Source organism: Hippopotamus amphibius, chromosome 1 (assembly GCF_030028045.1).
Source record: "Hippopotamus amphibius kiboko isolate mHipAmp2 chromosome 1, mHipAmp2.hap2, whole genome shotgun sequence".
In the NCBI taxonomy this organism is placed as follows: Eukaryota; Metazoa; Chordata; class Mammalia; order Artiodactyla; family Hippopotamidae; genus Hippopotamus; species Hippopotamus amphibius.
Window position 1 is genome coordinate 70,567,944 of NC_080186.1, and position 25,904 is coordinate 70,593,847.

General features: G+C 32.5%; 1 protein-coding gene across 1 annotated transcript in view; it reads left to right on the plus strand.

The window, feature by feature from the left end:
- Window positions 1–25,904, plus strand: part of LRRIQ3 (leucine rich repeats and IQ motif containing 3) — a 188,210-nt gene that overhangs the window by 89,568 nt on the left and 72,738 nt on the right. Inside the window, exon 4 of the mRNA XM_057696915.1 lies at window positions 2,724–2,880. Within this exon, the coding sequence (XP_057552898.1) occupies window positions 2,724–2,880 (157 nt within the window). The remainder of the gene's footprint in view (window positions 1–2,723; window positions 2,881–25,904) is intronic.

A 25,904-nucleotide genomic window follows, 5' to 3' on the forward strand; every position in this document is an offset into this window, starting at 1 on the left:
CCTGATTCTGTGTGGCTCTTTCTCACATCTTTGGTTATACAGGAGTATTTCATTCAGTCTCTGATTACTTTTCAATGAGAATTGTTCCATATTCAGATGTATTTTTGTTGTGTTTGTGAGGGGAGGTGAGTTTCACATCCTCCCACTCTACCATCTTGATCTCCTTTGGTCTCAAAGCCACTCTTCTCAAAACTCTGTAATGACTGTCCATCCCTGTGACCTTCTTCCTGTCCTTCAAACATGCCAAGTGTGTTCCTGCCTCTCTAAGCATACTTCTGCCTGGCCTTTTGTACTTGTTGTTTGCTTTACTAGGTTTTTCTGAGATTCTCCCTATATCTTGTTTTCTCTCAGCAATACAATCCCATTCCAGCCTAGGTGAAAAGCAATTCACTTATTGTATATTTAGCGTTTTATTTCTGTATTGTCTAACTCTACTTATTAGAGAATGTAAGCTTCATCGTATTATAGGCTTTGTTCTCTTCACAGACCACATACTGGTCATTTTCAAAATGCTACTTTTTCCTTGAAAATCCATTATTTTCTTTTCTTTTGGCAGTTGAATAAATACTAGAGCTTTTTGTTAACCAGTTTTACTTGCAGCTAAGCATGTTCCTCTGACTATGTTTTTGTTAGATTTGTAAGTGAACAGAATTAATGATCACAATTGCTACTTCAAGCACTTAAATGGTAATTGTACCTGCTTTGTTTTTATGCCTTTCCCTTCCCATGGGCTGGAATGCATTAGTGATGTGGATCAGTGGCAGTGCCTTTGAGTGTGGCGAGGCAAGATTGAATTATTTTATGGAGCAGTGCTGCTCCACCAGAGTACACTGCATGTGAGAAAAGTATACTTCCATCTTATTTGAACCGTTACAAGATTTATTCTCTTAATGTGTTTCACCCTAACTAATCTGCAGATTATCAGTGAAAATATTTAAATGAAGAAATGAATAGATGGGGCCCACTTTAAAAAATCTGAGAAATGGAAAAATTGCTTTCCTTGGTTTATTTTGTTTTTCTTTTGCTATTTAATAATAATGGTAACAGTAAACTCCCTACCTGTTTTGTCATTTTAATTTAAATAATTTTTCTCTTTCATCACATATAATGAATGTTATTGGTTTTTGGTAATCTGTCTACATGATACTGAAGTGGTTTACTTTGATATCCTCTCTCACAAAATATTTAAAATAAAGATTGGCTGCTGAATTTTATCTAATGTCTTTCTGTCTTTCTTTTTTTAAATCTTCCTTAAAGCAATTTCATTCCCCCCCCTTTTTTTTTTAATAAATCTATTTATTTATTTATTTATTGGCTGCTTTGGGTCTTCATTGTTGCACACAGGCTTTCTCTAGTGCGGTTGAGCAGGGGCTACTCTTTGTTGTGGTGCATGGACTCCTCATTGCCGTGGCTTCTCTTGTTGCGGAGCATGGACTGTAGGTGCATGAGCTTCAGTGGGTGCGGCACATTTGCTCAATAGTTGTGGCTCATGGGCTCTAAAGCACACTCTCAATAGTTGTGGTGCACGAACTTATTTGCTCCGTGGCACGTGGGATCTTCCCAGAGCAGGGACTGAACCCATGTCCCCTGCATTGGCAGGCAGATTCTTAACCACTGCGCCACCTAGGAAGTCCCTGTAATGTCTTTCTGCATCCATTTATATACTCTTATATTTTCTCTTCATTAAATTGTTTATGTAATGAGCTTTGTAATACTTGATCATTAGTGTTCTTATTATTCTTTGCTTATGTTGCTGGGTTCTTTTTATTAGTATTTAGAATTTTTACATCTGTATTCAAAGATTAGATTGATATATGCTTTTCTTCCTATTGCCTTATTGGACTGAGTAGGACTTCTAGTACAATGTTGAATAGGTTGGGTGAAAGATGTTATCCTTCTCTTATTTTTGATCTTACAGAGCTAACATTTAGTATTTTAGTATTATGATATTAATTTGTTGATGCCATTTATCTGGTGATATTTGAATACGTTAGGTTAAGGAAAACATAATACAGTCATTCTTTGGTATCCACAAAAGATTGGTTTCAGGACCTGCCACAGATACCAAAATCTGCAGATGCTCTAGTCCTTTACACTTGGCCCTGTGTACTTGCAGATTTCACAGTGTGGTGGATTCAACCAACCACAGATAGTATAGTACTATTTTCATTAAAAAAAAATTCATGTATAAGAGGACCCACACAGTCCACACTTGTGTTGTTCAAGTCACAACTGTATTAATCTCACCTATTTATTTTTACCTTTTTTAGTATGGCTAATAGAAAATTTTAAATTATTTTATGGCACACATTATATTCTTTTGGACAGTATTGCTGTAGAGTAGTTTTCCTAGGTGGAAATTAAATATTTCTTCACTGGAGAAGAAAAATAAGATTTCATATTGGCTACCTTATGTTTCTTTAGATAATTTCATGATGTTCTCTCTGACATGATATTTTAAAATGTGTAGCCGGATGTAGTTACAGAATTGTTTGTGCGTTCATATCCCCAGAGATTTCTCAGCACTCATCCATCCCTCGATGAATGTTGATGAGCAAGCCCTAGTGCCTAAATAGTTTAACATAGTAATAATATTAAAACAAATATTATGTTAAATTTACCATATGTTTTCTAAGATAAAAGTGAACTCATAAGTGTTTTCTCTCACTTTGTTTTTTGGCAAAAAAACTAAATGACAATCCCGCCTCCCGCCTTATATTCAGCTGCTTGTTCTTGTATAAAAAACATCAGGAAAAAACTGTTAGTGAATGTGAAAAAAAAAGGATTTACAAACACAAAGGACTGGAAGATAAACTTTTTAAGGATCTCTTTTTTCAGCCTGGAACTAATATAACAGAAAGGCTTGCACATTGGAAACATGTAAGTATAATTATTTTATTCCTTCTCTTTGAAATATTTTTATTTAAGATACTATAGTTATAGTTTATATTGAATTAGTAATCATTTCTTTAATCTCTTTTAAATATCTTCTATTATCTTAATATTCTGCTTGAGATTTTTCTTGATGTGATAAAAGTCATATAATGTAGTATAAATATAATTTTTGTGGTGTATTAATAATTCTTACGAGAACCATTTTATAATTTATGCTTTGTATATTTGTTTTCTCTTATTAATTATTATTGCAAGTAGTTACCAATAGTAATATAAAATCTCTTCTTAGGAGCTGAAAACTTAAAGAAATATTTAGTTTATTAAAGGTTGATAATTGTACATATAATATTCACTCAGTGTTTTATGCTAAATCATGTATTGATTTAAGGACACAATAAAAATAGAAAGAAATTTATATTTATTGAGTGCCTACTATGTGCCAGGCACTGTGCTACATATTTTCCATGTGATATGTAATTTATTCTTCACAATACTGTAAGATAGGTATTTTTACCTCTGTTTTTATGAATAGGGAAGCAAAGTCTCGGAGGAGTTGATTAACTTACCAAAAGCCAGACAGTTAAGTGACATTGCTAGGACTTAACTCGAGATGTTCTGACTCTAAAGCTTGTGCTTTTTTGTTTTTAGAGTTTTGTTTTGATTTGAACATTAGGTAATGGTAAAAATGAAAACTCGGCATTACAGTATAATTAACTGGAATGAGCTTTTTATAATTTGTAAAGCACTGTGTTTGTGATGTAAACTCCTTCAGTTTTGCACCTGTACCTGAGTAACCTAAGCTACAAATGTTTCCATTATGTTAACATAATTAGAAGAGAATACAAAACATCCAGACTGCCATTAGTCTGATTTCAATGTATTGAAAAATTAAGGACATGTTCTAGGTATACTACAGTAATGTCCTCAAGCCTTTAAATTCCACAAAAGTTTATCCATTGAATAAAAACATGAGTTTAAAAGGCAAATGTATCCTATTCAAAACCTTTTCCTCATTAGCACTAGTGCCAACTGTATTTATTTGCTCCAGATGATAGTATGCTCTATAAAGCCTATGTGAAATGTCTTTAGGCCCTCTTTGTAGAATATAAATTTATTGATTTCAGGCACATCACCTGCTTTGTATATGCTTTACATAGAGAAGACTCTCACTGATGTTGTATACTGATATCCAAGCTGGATATGGATATGTTGTATACTGATAACCAATTTGGAAATGCTGATAGCCAACACCCATATATAAATGTATATGCATATACACATATCCATATATATGTATATTTGTATACATGTTGTGTTATGGCAAGTGACTATAATATATACATAAATAGGAATAAAATATAAAGGTTATTTAATATATATGAAGTTACATATAATATACAATTTCAGGTCTTTGGAACTATTTTGACTATTAAAAATCTTTTGCGAAATATGTTAATTATAAGGAGTTTTCTAAAGCTCTTTGATATTAGTAATTCCACTAATCACATCACTACTAATGTCATTTATTAAAAACTATTCTTTCATAGTCTATAAATATGTAACTTTTCCTATGCTTTTTTCATTGTTTATAGCTACCATTCATAGAACATTAGAGAAGTTGTCTTCAAAGCTCACTTTCTTAAAGTAACTGAAATAATTTTTCATTGTAAGATTCATCTTTGAATCTATTTCTTCTATATAAAATTGTCATTCCATCTTCTGCTAGCTTCATTTTTAGTCTTCTCTTCAGCTCATTTAGTTGATATATTATTCTTTTATTATTTTTACTACTCACATGTCTAATCTTTAATGACTTGGAGCTTGGTTTATTAGAAACTTTAGTGAGAACAACTGATACCATAGAATGCCTAAGAGAACCTAGTATCCAGATAACATTAAAAGAGTTTGGGAGTAGGGAAAGGGGAGGAGTTGAGAAAAATCAGCATTTAATACTGGGAGTTCATTGGAAAAAGATACTGTGAGCAAAGTAATGGAAAGGGTTATTCAAGAATGGAATTCGAGTTTCAGTAATTAGATAAAGTAATCCTTGTCTGAATCTGCTCCTGTTTTGGGATAAAATGTGCTTGGTCTCCCAAGGGCTTAAAATTTCTGATATTAATGATAACCTAAAATGGAAAGAGGCAGAGGAGTAAGTCAAGTCACATTCATTTAGGAAACAATGTTGCAAAGCCAGGAGTCCATATAAACATTCAGAGTTCATGGTGTAAGAATAAACTGTAAATAAGATACAGAACCGAAAGTCAGAATCCATGATGAAGGAATCTGATTAAAAAAAAAAAAAAACAAAACAAAACCCACTGGATTGGAATAGAAGAAATTGAGGGTCTAAAACAATTACTAGGGACATGATTTATCCACGGTTTACAGATATTTGTCAGAGGGTGGTTTCTCCTGTTATTGAATAGACTGACATAAATAAAGAATTATGGTGGTCAGTTAGATCAAGCTTTAAGGACATTTGTATATTATTATGCAGGATTTTAGGGAAATCTAGATAATGTTATGATGGATTTTGCTAGGGCACCCAAGACTACTGAAATCTGCTTTGGCACAGTCAATCTTTTACTCAGAACTTACCAAGGAAAATATATGTACAGGGAGTAATAGCAAACAGAGCAGTTCCTAACTGAAGCTTTGGTGTAAAATTCCACTGCAATAGTTTAGTAACTTGGGCTAGACTATGAGATATTCTTGGTTACCTATGCTTTTTTATTGGGTGGGCGAAAAAGTGCCTTCTGTTTTTAAGTAAAAATAAAAGACACATTTTTCATTTTCACCAAGAACTTTATTGAACATGTTCACTCTTTTGTTCCACAACCTTCTGCCATTTTTCAGGCAACTTCATAATTCCATCTTCCCAAAACTTTTTCTCTTTTTGAGCAAAGAACTGTTCCAGGTGCCTTTTACAGTCTTCCAGGGAACTGAAAACTTTTTCCATTAAGAGAATTTTGTAAAAACCAAAATAAATGGAAATCCAAAGGTGCAATGTCTGGTGAATACGGCAGATGAATCAGAACCTCCCAACCAAGCTGTAACAGTTTTTACCTGATCATCAGAGAAATATATGGTTTCATGATGGAAGATTATGCATTTTCTATTGACTAATTCTGGATGCTTTTCATCAAATGCTGCTTTCAGTTGGTCTAATTTTAGGGAGCAGTACTTGTTGGAATTAATCGTTTGGTTTTCTGGAAGGAGCTCCTAATAGAGGGCTCCCTTCCAGTTCTACCATATACACAACATCACCTTCTTTGGATTAAGACTGACCTTTGGTGTGGTTGGTGGTGGTTCATTTTGCTTCCCTCCCGATCTCTTCTGTTCCACATTGTTGTACAGAATCCACTTTTCATTGCCTGTCACAATTTGTTTTAAAAACGGAACATTTTCATTATGTTTCAGTAGAGAATTGCATGTGGATATATGCTCAAAAAGGGTTTTATCGCTTATGTAAACCCAAACATCAAAGTGATTCACATAATCAAGCTGGTGCAAATGATTTTCATTGCTTGATTTGGATATTTTGAGTATGTCAGCTATCTCCCACATGGTATAATGTTGATTGTTCTCAATTATGTTTTGATTTGATCACTATCAACTTCAACTGGTCTACCCGAACATGGAGCATTGTCCAGCGAGATATCTTCAGCACAAAACTTAGCAAACCACTTTTGACATGTTTGATCGGTCATAGCACCTTCTCCATACACTGCACAAATCTTTTTTGTGTGTTTCAGTTGCATTTCTACCTTTATTGAAATAATAAAATATAATATGCTGAAAATATTGCTTTTTTCTCCCATCTTCAATATTAAAATTGCTACACAAAAATTCACCAATTTTGATGTGTTTTTTTAAATGCATGCTGATATGGCAGCTGTCACAATCTAACAAAATTGTTTTGAATGAAGTTAAAGAAAACTAAGTGCTACTAGAAGTGCTACTAGAACCATCTTATGGGAAAAAAAAAACGAATGAACCTTTTGGCCCACCCAGTATCTTAAATAGCTATTTCCTATACTGCAAACATGAATTTTAGAAGGGATATAGTATGAAAGAAAGTCACATTCACAATAGCCAAAAGGACAGAGCTTGGGAGTAGGGGAAAGCAATTTGCCATATATTTATCTCAGAGCAGCTTAGTTGCCCCCTTTCCTCTTGCCCCCACACCTTCATGTCTGAAACTTCCTTAAGCTGATTTAGTCATATGTTGTTAGGAAGGAAAGAAAGCACCTACGAGGTAAGAAAGAGTGATGGCCAGGAATCTTTACTTTTAAAACTTCATGGAAAGAAAGAACATGTCTGTGTGTTGTGGATCTCTATCTTCTTTGGCAACCCACCTCCTAGAATCATGATCTAATTTTTTCATAGGACTGAGCAACACCCTCCTGCTCGGAGGCATGAATATTGGAATTTCACACCCTTTGTCTTGACTCCTCTTCCGGAGAGGGTATATATATTCTCCCTAATTATCAACAGAATGAGGAAAAAGATCAATAGGGCAATCCAATCAATTTCTCTGGAACAGATTTCTTGCTTTGAACTACTTCTAACACATTGAACGTTCATATCTTGTTCTCCTTTATGGGATTATATAGTTCCTGGAAACATAATCTAATATGGCAATCATCTATACTACAGTAAAATTTACTTTAGAACTGCTATTGGGTTGAATACTAGGGTGTTTTTATTAATTTTCCTCTGCTTCCAAAGGTTCATTTTTATCCCAACTAATATAGATGGAACTATATATATTCCATGTTGAATACCGTTTTTGTAAAACAAAATAAAGCAAAATATACTTGCATATAGTCCTCCTGTGAGGCTTTCCACTGATTATTATTAAATACGTTTTCTTTTTTCTTTTTTAAGATCTTTATTAGAATGTAATTGCTTTACACTGTTGTGCCAGTTTTCGAGGGACACCAAAGTGAACCAGCTGGAATGGGGAGGGTGGGGGGAGTCGAGGGAGGGAGGGAATATGGGGATATGTGTATAAAAACAGATAATTGAACTTGGTGTACCCCCCCAAAAAATAATAAATAAATAAATAAAATTTTAAAAAATTAAAAAAAAAAGATAAACAGTTCCTCAGGTATGTATGTGTGTGTATATACACACAAACATAAAACTGTAAGAAAATGTATTTAATAGTAATTAAATTTAATAATTTAGTATTAAATTTAATAATTTAGCATTAAATTTAATAATTTAGTATTAATTAATTTAGTGTTAAATTTAATAATTTAGTATTAAATTTAATGATTTAGTGTTAATTACTACTAAATACATTTTCTTAAAGTTTTATGTGTGTGTGTATATACACACACATACATACCTGAGGAACTGTTTGTCTTTTAATATACCATAATTTTTAATAAGGGTTCAAAAATATAAACTAAGTTTTTAACTGTACATATATACATTAAAAATACATGAATATCACAATCAATATGTTAATACTAGTCATTTAAGTGGCAGAATGTTAAGTGATCATTCCTATCTTTCTGACAATTTTATATATTCTTTTTTTTCTAATCAGAAATCATGTTTTATTTATATAATAAAAACAGATTTTGCATTGTGGATAAAAACATTTTATCTCCATTTTTTGTAATATAAATATAGAAATATTGCCTTCAGAAGCCTCTATTTTGTGTTATATTCCACATTAACAATTCTCTTTTCTTAGTTAATAAACAGTCTTTTTAGAGCACCTTTAGGTTCACAGCAAAATTAGCAGAAAGTATAGAAAGTCTCCATGTACTCCCTGTCCCCACATATATACAGTATCTATTATCCACATCCTGTACTACAACTGGTATATTTGTTAAAATCATTGAACCTACATTGACACATCATTATCACCCAAAGTCCAGTTTACATTAGGATTCACGCTTAGTGTTGTACATTCTATGGGTTTTGAGAAATATATAATGACATGTATCCACCATTAGAATATTATACAGAATAATTTTATTGCCCTAAAAATCCTCTGTGTTCTGCCTATTCATCTTTATTTTCTCCTAACCCTTGGCAACCAATAATATTTTTACTGTCGCCATAGTTTTTCCTTTTTCAGAATGTCATGTTATTGGAATAATAGAGTATGTAGCATATATAGCCTTTTTAGCTTGGCTTTTTTCAGTTAGTAATATGCATTTGTTTCCTCCATGTCTTTTCATGGCTTAATAACTCATTTCTTTTTAGCACTAAATAAAATTCCATTCTCTGGATGCATGACAGTTTATCCAATCACCTATTGAAGGACATCTTGGTTACTTCCTAATTTTAGCAATTATGAACAAAGTGGCTATAAACATCCATGTGCAGGTTCTTGTGTGCACATAAATTTTCAGTTTGTTTGTGTAAGTACAAGGGAGCATGATTTCTGGGTTGTATGGTAGGAGAATACTTAGTTTCATAAAGAAAAGTGCTAAACTGTCTTCCAAAGTGGTTGTACCATTTTGCATTTCCACCAGCAATGAATTAGAGTTCTTGTTGCTCCACATTTTCACCAGCATTTGGTATTGTCAGTGTAAGTGGATTTTGGCCATTCTAATAGGTATGCAATAGTATCTCATTATTGCTTTAATTTGTAATTCCTTAATGATGTGAAGATATCTTTTCAGATGTTTACTTGCCATCTATTTATCTTTTATTTTGTAGTTCTCTTTTTACTGTTAAAAAATGTGATGATTTATAATCACATGGCCTATGTGTGTAAGAGAGGAGCGAGACAACTTCACCTTACTCAGGACTGCTGCTTTGCACATTGCATGAGTGCATTTATATCAGTCTATGTGGATGATATTCCCTGGAGTTGTATGGAGCACAGCTTGCATGGCAGGGTGAAGTTGTGCTAATTTTAATTTTATAAATAATAAAGTGTAATTAATCATATTTGAGTTTGGGTTTTTTTGTGTGTGTGCCTACTTTGAATTCAGGTAAATATGGGGGCAGGGAGAAAGAATGATTAGCCCTATAATATTATAAGCCAAAAAATACTGATACTACTTTTGTCCACTTTTTTGTTTAGTTTTATAGTAAGTGATACTAAGAAAATTTTGAGAGGGTTGGTCTTGTATCAGATTCAGGAGATGTAGAATGGGTCACATTTTATTATGTGAGGTGTTAAAAAGAAATTTATGGTTAGATATTTCGTTTTTTAAATTTCATTGTTTTATGAAGTCTTTCCTTACACTTGTAAACTGACCTTTATCATCAATGAGCTGAGATGTTGTACTAACTTATGTAAGTCTTAAGAAAAAAGCTTTATAATGACATTCTTACATTTTCTCTAAAAATTGCTCTTTGTTTTGCCTAACAGTCATTTTCGGGCCCCATCAGCAGTACAGTTCATTTTAAATGGGTATTTTTTTGAATACTTTGAATGTCCTTCACACTGTAACAAATTCTAAGGACTTAAAAATTGTCATCAAGCAATTTCTATGCTGGAACTTGTAGTGAGAGGGGAAAGAAATAGGAAAAACTTATTGAGTAGGGACTGATTATATAAGGTGTGAAGTTGAAAGGCCAATACAAATTTACATCCAGTTTAGTCAGTTGCCTTCATTTAAGGGTCTGATCAAAGGAGTTGGAGTTGTCCTGAATATTCTTATGGAAAATAGTGGCTTTTAGGGTCAGATAGAAATATGAGATATTTATCAGAAGAGCCTCTAAGGGCAGATACTAGGGCTACCAGGGGCTAAGGGTAATTTAATTTAATTCACCCTTCTTTTGGGGTCCAAAGAAGGAAAAATGATTACTTAGAAGTGAAGATGTAGTTTACTGATTTAATCAACATGTAAGGGGCTAACTTTATCCATTTAATAAAATTTCATAGACACTTACTAGGTGCTTTATAAATGTCAGGTCCTCTGCTTGTCACTGGCAGTAAAAATAAAATAAAGTCTGTCCCCTTTAATCAAAAATTTTACTGAGACTAAAAGGAGAAGACTTGGAGCTAAATGAATCAGGTTAGGACAGAGGCACACAAAGATCATATTAGACACCATTTGTGCATGCTCAGATGCAAGGAGTGTGGCTAGCTGACAGCTCCAACTGTTAGATTGTTCAGGGTCCACCTCTGCTTTCAAGGCAAGGTCACACTATTCTCTAGGCAGCTTTCAGGCAATTATTGAGTAAGTCAGTGTTACAAGGACCTGGCCATTACTGCTCATTGTTGGACCTTCAGATAGAGACAGACTTTGCTTCAGAACTCCTGGCTGGTTGGCAGAAACTTTGACTCTCTCTGCTTAATCCACTTCCTTCATTTTCCTTTAAAGAGTGAGTGTTATTTCCCAATAAACCTTTGCATACTTAGCTGTCTCAGTATCTCCTTTCTGGAAAAACCTGTGACATCATATATTATGCTTGACTCCATAGATATGGATAAGAAAAATTTTTAAAACCAAGCAATTTCAGAATTATTTTTAAAAAGCAGCAAGTGGATGCTAGATTAATACATATTCTGAGTTGTAAAACTGTGAGGGTTTCCAAGGTCAACAGAGAGATCACTAGGAAAATGAGAGAACTGAGCAGACAATTTACATAATAGAATAACACATGTGGAAAAGTCACAGGGACAGGAACTATTGAAGTGCTCTTAGTACCGCTCAAGAAATGCTTTGTGCATTAAAGTGAATAAAGGAAAATTAAGTGACTTAAATCTGAGATAGATAGAAATTAGACAAAAGTTATAAGGGAGATACTTATAAATTATGCCAGATGGTAGCTTTCTTGGCATTTTTTAACATCTCTATTGGTCCCACGTGCATACCTAGAAGCTGTAATATCAATAATATACAATACATTGACTCTCCTAGGATTTGTGAGACAAATGTAAATACAAAGTAAGTAAAAATTCCTTTATTCTTAATATTATGCAGTGAAGTGTCCATTTTTCTCTTATTGAAAAATGTGGGTTTTTTTGTAATCATAGTTCCATTTCAACTATTCACACAGAACACTCACATATCTGCATGCTTTCCTGACCTTCTAGAACCAGTTAGAGGACAACTGGCACTAACCATAGAACTTTTATTAAAATACACAATGTGGAAGTTGTCTTCTGCTCTGTATATAAAGATATTGTATCCACATTTCCAAGGACTACAAGGAGTATTCCTACCTGAATTGCTTCATGAAGAGGTTAGAAATCTACCTGGTACCCTTTAGCTTACTTAGTTCTCTTTGGTATTCAAAGTTTCTGAGTCTTCTTGGGCAGCCTACTCAGAGATGAAGGCTGATTTTATAACAAGCAGAAAACTAGGTCAAATTTATGTCCTTCTGTTTTTCTCATCTGTCTCATTTTCCAGACTGTAGGCACTTATGCCACTCTTTCTTGACAGATTTTCTGGCATGATCATGGTTTTTATTCTGTGCTTCTGAAACCATATCCCTATTGCACATTTCCAGATAGCTGTCCTTTTGCTTCTCCTTCTCCTTGCCCAGAAATAAACTAAATTTGCTGTAGGCCCCCTTCCTGATAAGCTCCTGACCTATTACTGTAATTTCTCCTTCCATTATGCTCCCAAGTTATTAATTTTCCCTTCTAAATGACATCCCATGGCTCATTTGCTCTTCCCTCTTTTTATGTCACAATTTAATAATTAATTTGTAAAACTTAAATGATTTTGATTTGTAAAACTTAAATGCCTTTGTAAATGTCTAAACAAATAAGCTAACAGTCTTATTAAGAAACATTCAGATTTAACTTACATCATACTTATTAATAAAAGATAACTTTTTTATATTGACCACTTTCATTCTGTTCTTTGTGACTTACTTTTGTTTTTCTTTTTCTTTTTTCATATTCTTTGTTCATTATTCTATTGCAATGGATGTGCTATAGAATTTTACTCCATTAAAGTTGGAAGAGACAATTTCAGTGAAATTTTCCTTTATCATATGTTTTTTCCAGTTTATCATTTGTGTATTAGTTTTACCTATAGTGTGTTTTGTTGTTCAGAAAATTTTAATTCTAATGTGGTCAAATCAGTGAGTATTTGGGGTTTCTATTCTTTATATAATGCTGAGAAAAGTTCTGCCCAAATCTAGGATTATAAAAAGAAAAACCATTTTATTCTAACATTTTTCTGTTTTATATTTTTACTTTTAAATATCATTCCATTTGGAGATTATTTTAGTTTGGGGTTGTAGTAAGAATAAAACTTTATATTTTTGAATGAAATACTGCCATTTGCAGCAATGTGGATGGACCTAAAAATATTACGCTTAGTGAAATAAGTCAGAGAAATACAAATACTGTATGATATCACTTATATGTGGAATCTAAAAAGTAATACAAATGAAAGTATATGCAAAACAGAAACAGACTCACAGATATAGAAGACAAATTTGTGGTTACCAGAGGGGAGAGGGAAAGGAGAAGGGACAGATTAGGGGTATGGGATTAATAGATAAAAACTACTGTATATAAAATAGATAAACAATAAAGATATACTATTTAGCACAGGGAATTATACCCAGTATCTTTTAATAACCTATAATGAAGTATAATGTACAAAAATACTGAATCTTTATGATCTATACCTGAAACTAACATAATATTATAAATCAACTATACTTCAATTGTTTTAAAAAAATTAATTTTAGAAGAAAAAATCTTTATATTTTTACATATAGTAATTATATTATTCCAACACCATTTGTTAATTATTTATTCTACCAGGTATTTAAAATAATTCTTTTATCACATATGATAATCTCCTTGTATCTACTTACTTGAAAACAACATCATTTTAATATTTTAGCTATATGATGTTGATCTTTGATAAGGCAAACCAATTTTCATTATTATTAGCTATTTTTATGTTTTGTTTCTTTAAATGAAGTTTAAAATCATTTTGCATATTAAAATATATTTATTTTAATGGCATTATATTTAGGAACTGATTATGGGAGAATAGACATGTTACAGTTTATTAACAATTTATTATTATTTATTGGTTATTTTTATATTTTATTGAGAATTGAAATTTTTTATAATTATGATTTCTGACTAGGGTTTTTATAAAAGAGTGTGTTGAATTTTTTAGTCACTATCTTGTGATTTTAAATGCATTTTTCAGTTTATTCTGTCAGATTTCCAAGGTATTCTTTAGAAAATGATCATTTTTCTCTTCATTTTCACCAGTCGTACTTTTTGCTATTTTTCTTGTTTTCTTGAGTAGATTTCAAATTCAAGGATAATATTTGTAGTAAATGGGTATTCTTGCAATTCTTGTATTATTTCTGACTTTGATCTTAATTCCACTATTATTTCATCTTGAAATATGATATTGTAAAATATCTTGTGGGTACTGTTTATCATGTTAAGAAAGTGTCTTATTACTGAGATGTTGGATTAAATATAAAGCACCATATTTGTTGAACATTATTACATACCTTTTCAGATTCTATTGAGAGTCTTCATTTTTTTTCTAGTATGCTAAAGTAATGAATTAAATCAATATATCTTCTTATTTTGAACCATGCTTGCATTCTTAAAACAGATCTTAGTCCTTGTGTGTTTTTGTTTGAATGGGAATCACTCAGTTGGGATAGCTAATACTTATTTTATCATTTTACCCTCTGTAATAATGAGTGAGGTTGTATTGTTTTCTTTTGGTGTCTACTTTTTGAGGTATTGATATCAGGACAGGGGTCTGTCTTAAGACACTTTCCTTTTTCCTATGCTTTGAAACAATTTCAAGAATATTGGAATTGGGTATCCTTCGAATATTTACTAAGAAGCCTTGCCTATGCAGTTGTCAAGTTTATAAGACTTTTTAAATTGTCAAAGACTTGTAAATCTTTGACAACAAATTTGGTCATTTCTCATCATTATATGGTTCAGATTTTAGGAATTCTTACTAGTTTAGTAAAAAAAATTTTGAATATAACTAAAATTGTCTTTTTCAACTAAATTTTTTGAGTTATTACTTTGTGTCATGCTTACTTTATCTTTATTTTCTCTTTCTGAATTTCCAGCATTTTTATAGACATACTTTTAAGATATTTTCACACATTTATTTGAATACATAATTTTCTCAATTTTTTTTTCTGATACCTAATGAACACATTCAACATAATACCTTATTTACTTCTCAGTGCAGATAATACTATATCCAATAGTTTTGAGAATACTAGTCTCATTTCTATTATTTTCTTCCCCCTCACATCTCCTTCCCCTCTGCAACCACCTGTTTTCTGTATTTATGACTCTTTTCCTGTTTTGTTGTGTTCATTTATTTTGTTTTTTTAGATTCCACACATAAGTGAAATCATACAGTACTTGTCTTTCTCTGTCTGACTTATTTTCTAGGTCCATCCATGTCACAAAATGGCAAGGTTACTTTCTTTTTTTATGGCTGAGTAATAATCCATCGTGTGTGCAAGTATCTATATGTACAGATATATAGATATCACATCTTCTTTAACCATTCATCTATTGATGGGCACTTAGGTTTCTTCTATATCTTGGTTATTGTAAATAATGCTGCAGTGAACATGGTGGTGCATACATCTTTTCTAATTAGTGCTTTTGCTTTCTTTGCTTAAATACACAGGAGAAGAATTGCTGGATTGTATGGCAGTTCTATTTTTAATATTTTGAAGAACTGCCATTCTTTTTCCATAGTGGCTGCACCATTTTACATTTCCACCAGTAGTGTATGAGGGTTCCCTTTTCTCTGCATTCTCACCAATGCTTGTTATCTGCTGTCTTTTTGATAATAGCCATTTTGATAACTGCAAGGTGATATTTCATTATGGTTTTAATTTGCATTTTTGTGATGATTAGTGAAGTTGAGCATCTTTTTATGTGTCTGTTGGCCATCTATATACACTTTTTCAAAAAATGTCTGTTCAAGTCCTCTACCCATTTTTAAAATGGGTTATTTGTTTTTTGGTGCTGAGTTGTATGAGTTCTTTGTATATTTTTTTGATGCTAATCTCTTATTAGATATATCATTTGCAAATATTTTTCCCATCCAGTAGGCAGTCTGTTCATTTTATTAACAGCTTCTGTTACTGGGCAAAAGGTTTTTAGTTTGTTGTAGTCCCATTTGTTTATTTTTGCTTTTGTTTCCTTTGCCTGAGGAGGCATAGCCAAAAAAATATTCCTAAGCCCAGTGTCATAGAACATACTGCTTATGATTTCTTATAGGATTTTTATTCTTACAAGGTTTTGGGTCTTATATTTAAGTTTCTAATCAATTTTTATTTTATTTTTGTATATAGTTTGAGAAAGTATTCTAATTTGATTATTTTGCATGTGGCTGTCCAGTTTTCCAAATACCATTCATTGAAGGGATTGTCTTTTCCCCATTGTATATTCTTGCCTCTTTTGTCTTAGATTAATTTAACATATAGTGTGGGTTCACTTCAGAGCTCTCTATTCTGTCCCATTGGCCTAGATGTCTTTTTTGTGTGTGTCAGAACTGTACTGTTTTGATTACTGTAGCTTTGTGGTATAGGTTGAAATCAGGATGTGTGACATCTCTAGCTTTGTTCTTCTTTTCCAAGATTGTTTGGCTACCCAGGGTCTTTTGTCTTTCCATATAAATTTTAGAATTTTTTTCAGTTTAGTGAAAAATGCCATGAATATTTTGATAGGAATTGCATTAAATCTGTAGATTGCTTTGGGTGGTATGATCATTTTAAAAATATGAAGTCTTCCATTCCATGAACAAGATATAGCTTTCATTTGTTTGTATTATCTTCAGTTTCTTTCATCAGAGTCTTACAATCTATCAAGTTTGTATAGATTTATTCCTAGGTATTTTATCCTTTATGATGCAATTGGAAATGGGATTGTTTTCTTATTTTCTCTTTCTGATAGATTACTGTTAATTCTGATAGATTACTGTATAGAAACATAACAGATTTCTGTATATTAATTATGTATCCTTCAATTTTACTAAGTTCATTGATGAGTTCTAATAGTCTTTCTGGTGACATCTTTAAGATTTTCTATATATCGTATCATGTTATATGCATACAGTCACTGTTTTCTTTATTCCTTTCCAATTTGTATTACTTTTATTTTGTTTTCTTGTCTGAATGCTATGGCTAGGACTTCCAGTACTATGTTTAATAAAAGTGGTGAGAGTGAGCATCCTTGACTTTTTCCCTGATTTTAGAGGAAATGTTTTTAGCTTTCTACTGTTGAAAAGCTAAAAGCATTATGTTAGCATTATGTTAGCATATCCACAGCATTATGTTAGCTGTGGGCTTGTCATATATGCCCTCTATTATGTTGAGGAAGGTTTCCTTTATACCCACTTTATTGAAAGTTTTTATCATAAATGGTTATTGAATTTTGTCAAAAGCTTTTTCTGTATCTATTGAGATGATTATGTGAGTTTTATTCTTCAGTTCATTAATGTGGTGTATCACATTGATTGATTTGTGAATATTGAGCCATCCTTGCAACACTAGAATTGATCACACTTGACCATGATCTCTAATCTTTTTAATGTTGTTGGGTTTGGTTTGGTAATATTTTGTTGAGGATTTTTGCATCTCTCTTCATCAATGATATTGGCCTGTTCTTTACTTTTTTTGTGGTGTCTTTGTCTGGTTTTGGTATTGGACAGATGCTGGTCTCAGAATGAGTTCAGAAGCATTCCTTCCTCTGCAGTATTTTGGAATAGTTTTAGAAGGATAGGTGTTAACTCTTCTTTAAATGTTTGGTAGAATTCACCTGTGAAGCTTTCTGGTTCTGGACTTTTGTTTTGGGGAAGTTTTTTTTTTTTTTTTTTTATTACTGATTCAAATTTATTACTGATAATTGGTTTATTCATATTTTCTCTTTCTTCTAGATTCAGTCTTAGGAGAGTATATGTTTCTAGGAATTGGTACATTTCTTATAGGTTGTCCATTTTATTACTGTATAATTGTGCATAGTAGTATCTTATGATCCTTTGTATTTCTGTGGTGTAGGTTTTAACTTCTTTCATCTTTTATTTTATTTATTTGGACTCTCTCTCTCTCTTTTGTTGTTGAGCATATTTGAAGATTTATCAATTCTGTTTTTCTTTTCAAAGAACCAGCTCTTTGTTTCATTTATATTTTCTGTTTTTTTTTAGTCTCTTTCATTTATTTCTGTTCTTATCTTAACTGTTTTTTCTTTCCTTCTACTAACTCTTTATAAGTTGTTTGTTCTTCTCTTCTGATTCCTTTAGGTGTAGGTTTAGATTATTTAAGTTTTTTTTTTTGTTTCCTGAGTTAAGCTTATATCTCTATAAACTTTTTTGTTAGAACTGCTTTTGCTATGTCCCACAGATTTTTGATCCTCATGTTCCCTTTTTTGTTTTTCTCCAGGTATTTTTATTAATTTCCTCTTTGATCTTTTCATTAACCCATTAGTTGTTTAGAGAATATTGTTTAGGCTACTTGTGTTAGTCTTTTTTGCAGAATTTTTTCTTGTAATTGATTTCTAATCCCATAGCATTATGATCAGAAAACATGTTTGATATGTTTCAGTCCTCTTTAAATTATCAAGACTTGTTTTGCGTTCTAGAATGTGATCTATCCAGGGGAATGTTCCATGTGCACTTGAAAAAATGTGTATTCTGACATTTTTGGATGGAATGTTCCATGTATATCCATGAAGTCCATTGATCTAATGTGTTATTTAAAGATATTCAAAGCCATTCTTGCCTTACTGATTTTCTGTCTGGATTATCTGTCCATTGATGTAAATAGGGTGTTAAAATCCCCTAATATTATTGTTTTACTGTCAATTTATACCTTTATGTTTGTTAATGTTTGCTTTATACCTTTAGGTACTCTCATTTTCATTTTTTTCTAAATATTCTTTTTTTTCCCCTTTCTTTTGATGCAAGAGAAATTGTGGAAAACATTTTTATACTCTACTGTCACCTTGATATAATCTTCATATTGTATTCTCTTAGAATTTTGAGTATTTTCATACACTTTGACTGGCCTTCTTATAATAAGTCCTGTTGTTTTTTTTATAGCTGTTCTGTACAATAGTGATTTTTAAGTGTAATCCAGGAACCACTGTGGGTGTTTGACATCTTTTAAGGTTATCCTCAATGCCAACTTAATTTTAATAATAACACTAAACGTTATTAATTTTTTGTAGCCTCATTCTCTCATATCATGAAACTTTTCCGGAGACTTCATGACTTGTGAGAGATCAATTATATAAGCAAATGTGAAAATTTGCCTTCTACTAAGCCAAAAATTAAATATGAGGGTAAATCAAAAATTATCTGCACCCTGGCTGTAAAATTCATTTTGCTGAACTTTTAAAAAGATAAATATATCATTTTTCAACATAATCTTCTTGCTTTTCGATATACATTGTCCATCTGTCAACAAGCTTTCATATTCCCTCATTAAAAAATGTTTTAGGCTGAGCCCAGAGCCACAAATGCACCCCTGTCTTCACTTCTTCATCAAAAATGAATCTTTGTCCTTGTAGGGCTGCTAACACTAGTGCAACCTTCCTTGAACTTCTCTATCCATTCATACATACTTCTTCATGACAAAACAGTTTCTCCATACTGCACACAAAGTCTTTGATAAATAGAAACACCGAGAACACCCTCAGACCACAGAAAATGAATCACTGCATGGTACTCTTCTTTCATGCAGATCACAAGTGGGGCATCCATTTTTGCTCACATCACAGTTACAAATGAACTGATGTAAAATGTTCATGCCTGCACAGCAGTGACTGGGAAGACAGTAGCCTTGAACAGAAAGTGCTGATAAGACAGTGTGGCCAACAGAAGTTTTAATATAACCAAAGTGTGGATAATTTTTGGCTCACCCTCGTAGATTTGCAAAAATATAGAATGATCTCACTCTTTTCATCTTTTGCAATATAGTTGTATTTTATAAAATTATATAATTCTGTGAATATGGAACAGATTTGTTACTGTTATTTTAAACATTTGTACTTTTAATTTCTAATATGGTAAATATTAAAAGATATAAACACATAAACAAAAGCTCTTTGTGGGTGTTATACTTTTTTTACAATATAAAGGAATCCCATGACCAAACATTTTAAACATCAACTGTATCAGATGCATTTTTATTTATTTTTAAATAAAACTACGTAATGATAAAAGAACACTTGAATTAGGATTGCTTTGTATAAACCTCTTAGTAGTAATAACATAAATGTATTTTAAATTGTTTGTATGCTATGTTTTATGTGGATGTAATTATAAAGTTATAGCTGTTATGCATGGCTATAATTTTAGAATGTATTTGCTGTCTACATAAAGATCCATTCTGTGTACATAAAGATGCATTCTTATTAATTACCTAGACATTTTGAGTCTAATATCAGTTGCTCATGAGATTATCTAAATATCACATACTTAATCAGGTCCTTCTAAATCTCTTACTTACAATAATTCACAAGATACGCATCTTTAAATGACTGTACCAGTGTTATATTTTAAAGGCAGGCTTTTGTTATACATGTCATGGATGTGTATCTAGAGTAACCAGTAAAAATTAAAGTGAAAAATTGTATGAGAGAATTAGAAGGAAGGTAGAGCATTAGTTAGAATTGGGAGTAATGGACCCCTAATGACAGTAGCTTAAAACAGAAATTTGTTTTTCTCTCACATAAAAATCTGGAGATAGTACATGGCTGGTATAGCAACGCTGTATCATAACATTCTCAGAGTCCTTAACTCTTTATACCTTGTTGCCCCACCATGCATGGCATCTATCCCCAGGGTTATTTTATGGTCCATGATGGCTTTTCTAGCTCCAGCCATTAGGTCTGCATTGTAATTAGAAGGAAGGAAGAGAGGGGATATAGGAGGAGGGAGCAAAGGGGTTGTGTTCACTTTGTGGGAAGTTCTTGGAAGCTGATACTCAATATTCTGCTTACATCTGGTCAACTACAAATTAGGCATATGGCTGCAGGAGGCTAAAAAATATAGTCTTATTCTGACCAGGCATATGCCCAGCTAAAGCATGAGGTTCTTCCATTGTAAAGGAAGGTTTTAATCAATATTGAAAGAAAATTTCAAACATTCGCATGTATCCTTCCCAAATACAGAACACAAACCTCTGCCAAAGGAAGAAAACCTAAAGGCTTATGCCACTGCTATATTCCACAAAAATTCCAGCATCTCTGGGTGTGGTGGTGAGTGATGGTTGCTCTCCAATATCTTTTCTCTCTTTCTTCCTCAGTGAAAGAACTCCCATATTTTAGCCGCTTAAAATAATCTACATTTCCCAACTTCTCTTGAAGGTATATCTTGCCATGTACATTAGTTTTTTTTTTTTTTTTTTTTTTTTTTTTTTTTTTTTTTGCTGTTGTACAAATTATCACAAATTTGGAAGCAAAAAACAACACAAATTTATTATCTTACAGTTCTAGAGACTAGGAGTCTGAAATTAGTTTTACTAAAATCAAAGTGTTGGCAGTGTTAGCTCTTTCTGGAGGCTCTAGAGGATCATTAATTTCTTTGTCCTTTCTAGTTTCCAAAAACTGCCTGCAGTACATGGCTTGTAACCTTTACCTCACATCACTCCAACTTCTTGCTTCCATTGTTACAGCTCCTACTTCCTCTCTGATCATCTGGCTCCCTCTTTTAAGGACCCTTGTGTTTAAATCATACACTCTCCTTACCCCAGATAATCAACCTTTCTCAAGATCCTTAATCACAGACCTAAATGTAAGGCCAGACACTATAAAACTCCTAGAGGAAAACATAGGAAGAACACTCTTTGACATAAATCACAGCAAGATCTTTTTTGACCCACCTCCCAGAGTAATGGAAATGCAAACAAAAATAAATAAGTAGGACCTAATGAAACATAAGCTTTTGCACAGCAAAGGAAACTATAAGCAAGACTAAAAGACAACCCTCAGAATGGGAGAAAATATTTGCAAATGAATAAACAGACAAAGGATTCGTCTCCAAAATATATAAACAGTTCATCCAGCCCAATATCAAAATAACAAACAACCCAATCAAAAAATGGGCAGAAGACCTAAACAGGCATTTCTCCAAAGAAGACATACAGATGGCCAAGAGGCACATGAAAAGCTGCTCAACATCACTAATTATTAGAGAAATGCAAATCACAGCTACAATGAGGTATCACCTCATACCAGTTAGATTAGGCATCATCAGAAAATCTACAAACAGTTAATGCTGGAGAGGGTGTGGAGAAAAGGGACCACTCTTGCACTGTTGGTGGGAATGTACATTGATACAGCCACTATGGAGAACAGTATGGAGGTTCCTTGCAAAACTAAAAATAGAGTTACCATATGACCCAGCCATCCCACTGCTGGACATATACCCAGAGAACACCATAATGCAAAAAGATACATGCACTCTGGTGTTCATTGCAGCACTGTTTACGATAGCCAGGTCATGGAAGCAACCTAAATGTCCATAAACAGATGAATGGGTAAAGAAGATGTGGTATATATATACAATGAAATACTACTCAGCTGTAAAAAGGAACAAAATTGGGACATTTGTAGAAACGTGGATGGACCCAGAGACTATCATACAGAGTGAAGTGAGTCAGAAAGAGAAAAACAAATATTGTATAGTAACACATATATGCGGAATATAGAAAAATGGTACAAATCAACTGGTTTGCAAGGCAGAAATAGAGACACATATGTAGAGACCAAACATATGGACACCAAGTGGGGAAAGCAAGGACAGGGGTTCGGGTGGGATGAATTGGGAGATTGGGATTGTATATATACATTACCAATAAGAAAAAAATATCAAATGGTACATTTTAAATATATGCAGTTTGTTTTATGTCAGTTGTATCTCAATAAAACTTCTTAAGTAAAAAAGATCCATAATCACATTTGCAAACTCTTTTTATAAACGTCTAATGGACTGAATATTTTTGTCCCCTGCACCCTACCAAATTTACATCTTAAAGCCCTAATGCCCAGTGTGGCTATATTTATAGATGGGACCTCTAAGGAAATAATTAAGATTAAATAATATCATAAGGGTGAGGCCCTGATCTGATAGAATTAATGTCCTTATAAAAAGAGACACCAGAGAACGTGTTCTCTCCCCCCACCTTCCACTCCATGCATTCACCATGGAGAGGCAATGTGATGACATAGAGAAAAGCTCTTTGGAGAGCTATCTATTCAAAAATACTTTGATCATTTTATAAGTTTTCTTTTTGTTGTTGTATTATAAAAATCCCTTATATATTTTTGATACAAGGCTCTTATCATGCATATGATTTGAAAACATTTTCCCATTATGTGGATTGTCTTTTCACTTTCTTAAAGGTATCCTTTGAAGCACAAAATTTTTAATTTTGATGAAATCCAATTTACATGGGTATTTTTGTCACTTATGTTTTCTAAGAAGTCATTTTCTAAACTAATGTCTCAAAGATTTGTTTTTATGTTTTTTTGTAAGTTTCATAGATTTATTATCTAAATAATGTGCTACTGAAAAAATCCCCAATATTTTATGAATCTCTAGCAGTGTAGTTTAACTATTGCGTTATACTTAAGATTTATATCTATTATCCTCAAATTTGTGTTTATAACATCATACTCAAGTTCAAAGATAAATCAACATGCAAACTCCTCTCGTGTACAAATAATATATTATTTACCTCCAAATTTTTTAAAAGTTTGCAATTTTAAGATTCATGGATGGATAGAAAATTTAATGTGGAGAGAAAGTTTGTAAGCCTTGACAAGTGGAAAGAATATTCAAAGACCTTAGAGACAACTGATTTTTCTATCCATAGAACACTTATTTATCCCATTGACAGACCACATGGTATATTGCAAATTTCATGGCCTTCATAATCACAAAATCAACTTTGCCTGCATACTTTAAACGTAATAGGTACATACTGGCATAATTTTACATGTATAAGTAGGTATTGATATAAATATTTTTTATATGAGTGTTAAAACTTAGTTTTATTTTTTTATTAATTCTTATTGGAGTATAATTGCTTTACAGTGTTTTGTTAGTTTCTGTTGTACAGCAAAGTGAATCAGTTATACATGTATGTATATCCACTCTTTTTTAGATTCCCTTCCCATTTAGGTCACAGAGCATAAATTTCAAGTTCTATACTCTAATTTCAGTACTTTTTTCACCTCAGCATACTATGGGAAAATCAAGAGAGGGCAAAATTTTTTGTTCTTTAGAAATTTGTTGTTTAGATGAGGTAATAGAATAATGGCCAATACATCTATATAAATAAGCACCAAATATGTGGTGGAACATATAAAGAAATGAATGTCAAAGAAGAAAAGATCAAGGGTCATACTGAAAAAAAAAAACTTCATGAACAGAGTTGTAGAGGTGAAAATTAGCTTCGCAAATGTGTGAATGGGAAGGAAACTATGAGAGAAATTGTGGAAACTGAAGTTGGATAGAGCTGTTAATGGTTATTTTAATTTTCACTTTCGTGCTTAAAATGATTATTTGGCAAGAAAAAGTCTCTCTATACATTTTAATACCATGTGTACAGTTATATAACTATCAAATTACTAGGATGTGTCAAAAATTATCTGCACTCCACTTATATTAAAATTTCTGTTGGCTGCACTGTCTTGTCAGTGCTTTCCGTTCAAGGCTACTGTCTCCCCAGCCACTGCTGTGCAGGTGTGAACATGTTACATCAGTTCATTTTTAATCATGGTGTGAGCAAAAATGGATGCCCCACTTGTGATTTGCACAAAAGAAGAGCAGCGTGCAATGATTCATTTTTTTGTGGTCTGAGGGTGTACCTGGTGCTGTTATTTATCAAAGACTTTGTGCGCAGCATGGAGAAAGTGCTTTGTTGCAAAGAAGGTCACCTATAGTCCTGATCTTAATCCATTGAATTTTCACCTGTTTTGTCCCCTGAAAGCAGCCCTATGAGGACGAAGATTCACTTCTGATGAAGAAGTGAAGACAGCAGAACATTCATGGCTTGCAGCTCAGCCTAAAACATTTTTAATGAGGGAATATGAAAGCTCGTTGACAGATGGACAAAGTGTATTGAAAAGCAAGGAGATTATGTCAAAAAATGATGTATTTGTCTTTTCTAAAAGCTAATTAAAATGAATTCTACAGTCAGAGTGCAGATAATTTTTGACTCATCCTCATACTTAGAATTAACAAATTACATTTGCTATTCAACTTTATATAGGATAGTGGGCAATCAGATGTTAGGATGATTACTTAGTGATTTTATTTATGATGTAAAGAAGAGAGTAAATAGTGAAATCTTACAGCTATCAGCCTATATTTTCCTATGTATTAAAATGTCACAGACAGAGGACAAGAGAATGTAGGAAGGTTTCCAGAGGCTAGATGAAATAGCATAATAGAGGCCATAGATTCAAGTAGTTTATGAGCATTTTATAATTTTGTATTAATTTATCTTTTCAGTTTTTCTTGCTTACTATTCTATTATACACAGTGCACTTCAGCTGGTTCAGTCTCTTCACCTTTCTCTTCAGTCTCCTGTTTGCCTCATGTTTTCCTTATGTGAATTAAGCATTATTTACTTATTTCACATCTGTCTAATTCACATTCCCAGTTTCTTCAAGATGCTTTCCAATGAGTTCAACCTTCTGATAACATTTACATATGCAAGTTGGAACTTTAACATTCATTTTATCTTGTGATTTATGGGAATTGTATATTAATTAATGTAAAATTGGTCAGGATAAGAAAGAGTTTGGACATAGCCACTGGAGCAGTACAGGAGACAGAATGGTTATAGTGCTAGGAACTAGCAAAGTAGAGTCAGTCTGGTAAGTACCTTCATATCCAATGAGCTCTAGTCACTGTCCTCATGGCTAGCAACAAGTGACCAACTGATATGAAAAGTTTAACAACATTGAAATTGAGAAAGCAAGCTGACATTAATGAAGTCTGTCATTGCAAAGCCTAGACATTGTGCTCAATGACTGCTTTAAAAAGAAAACTGGTACTAAAGACTGGATTGCTAGAATGGATGCT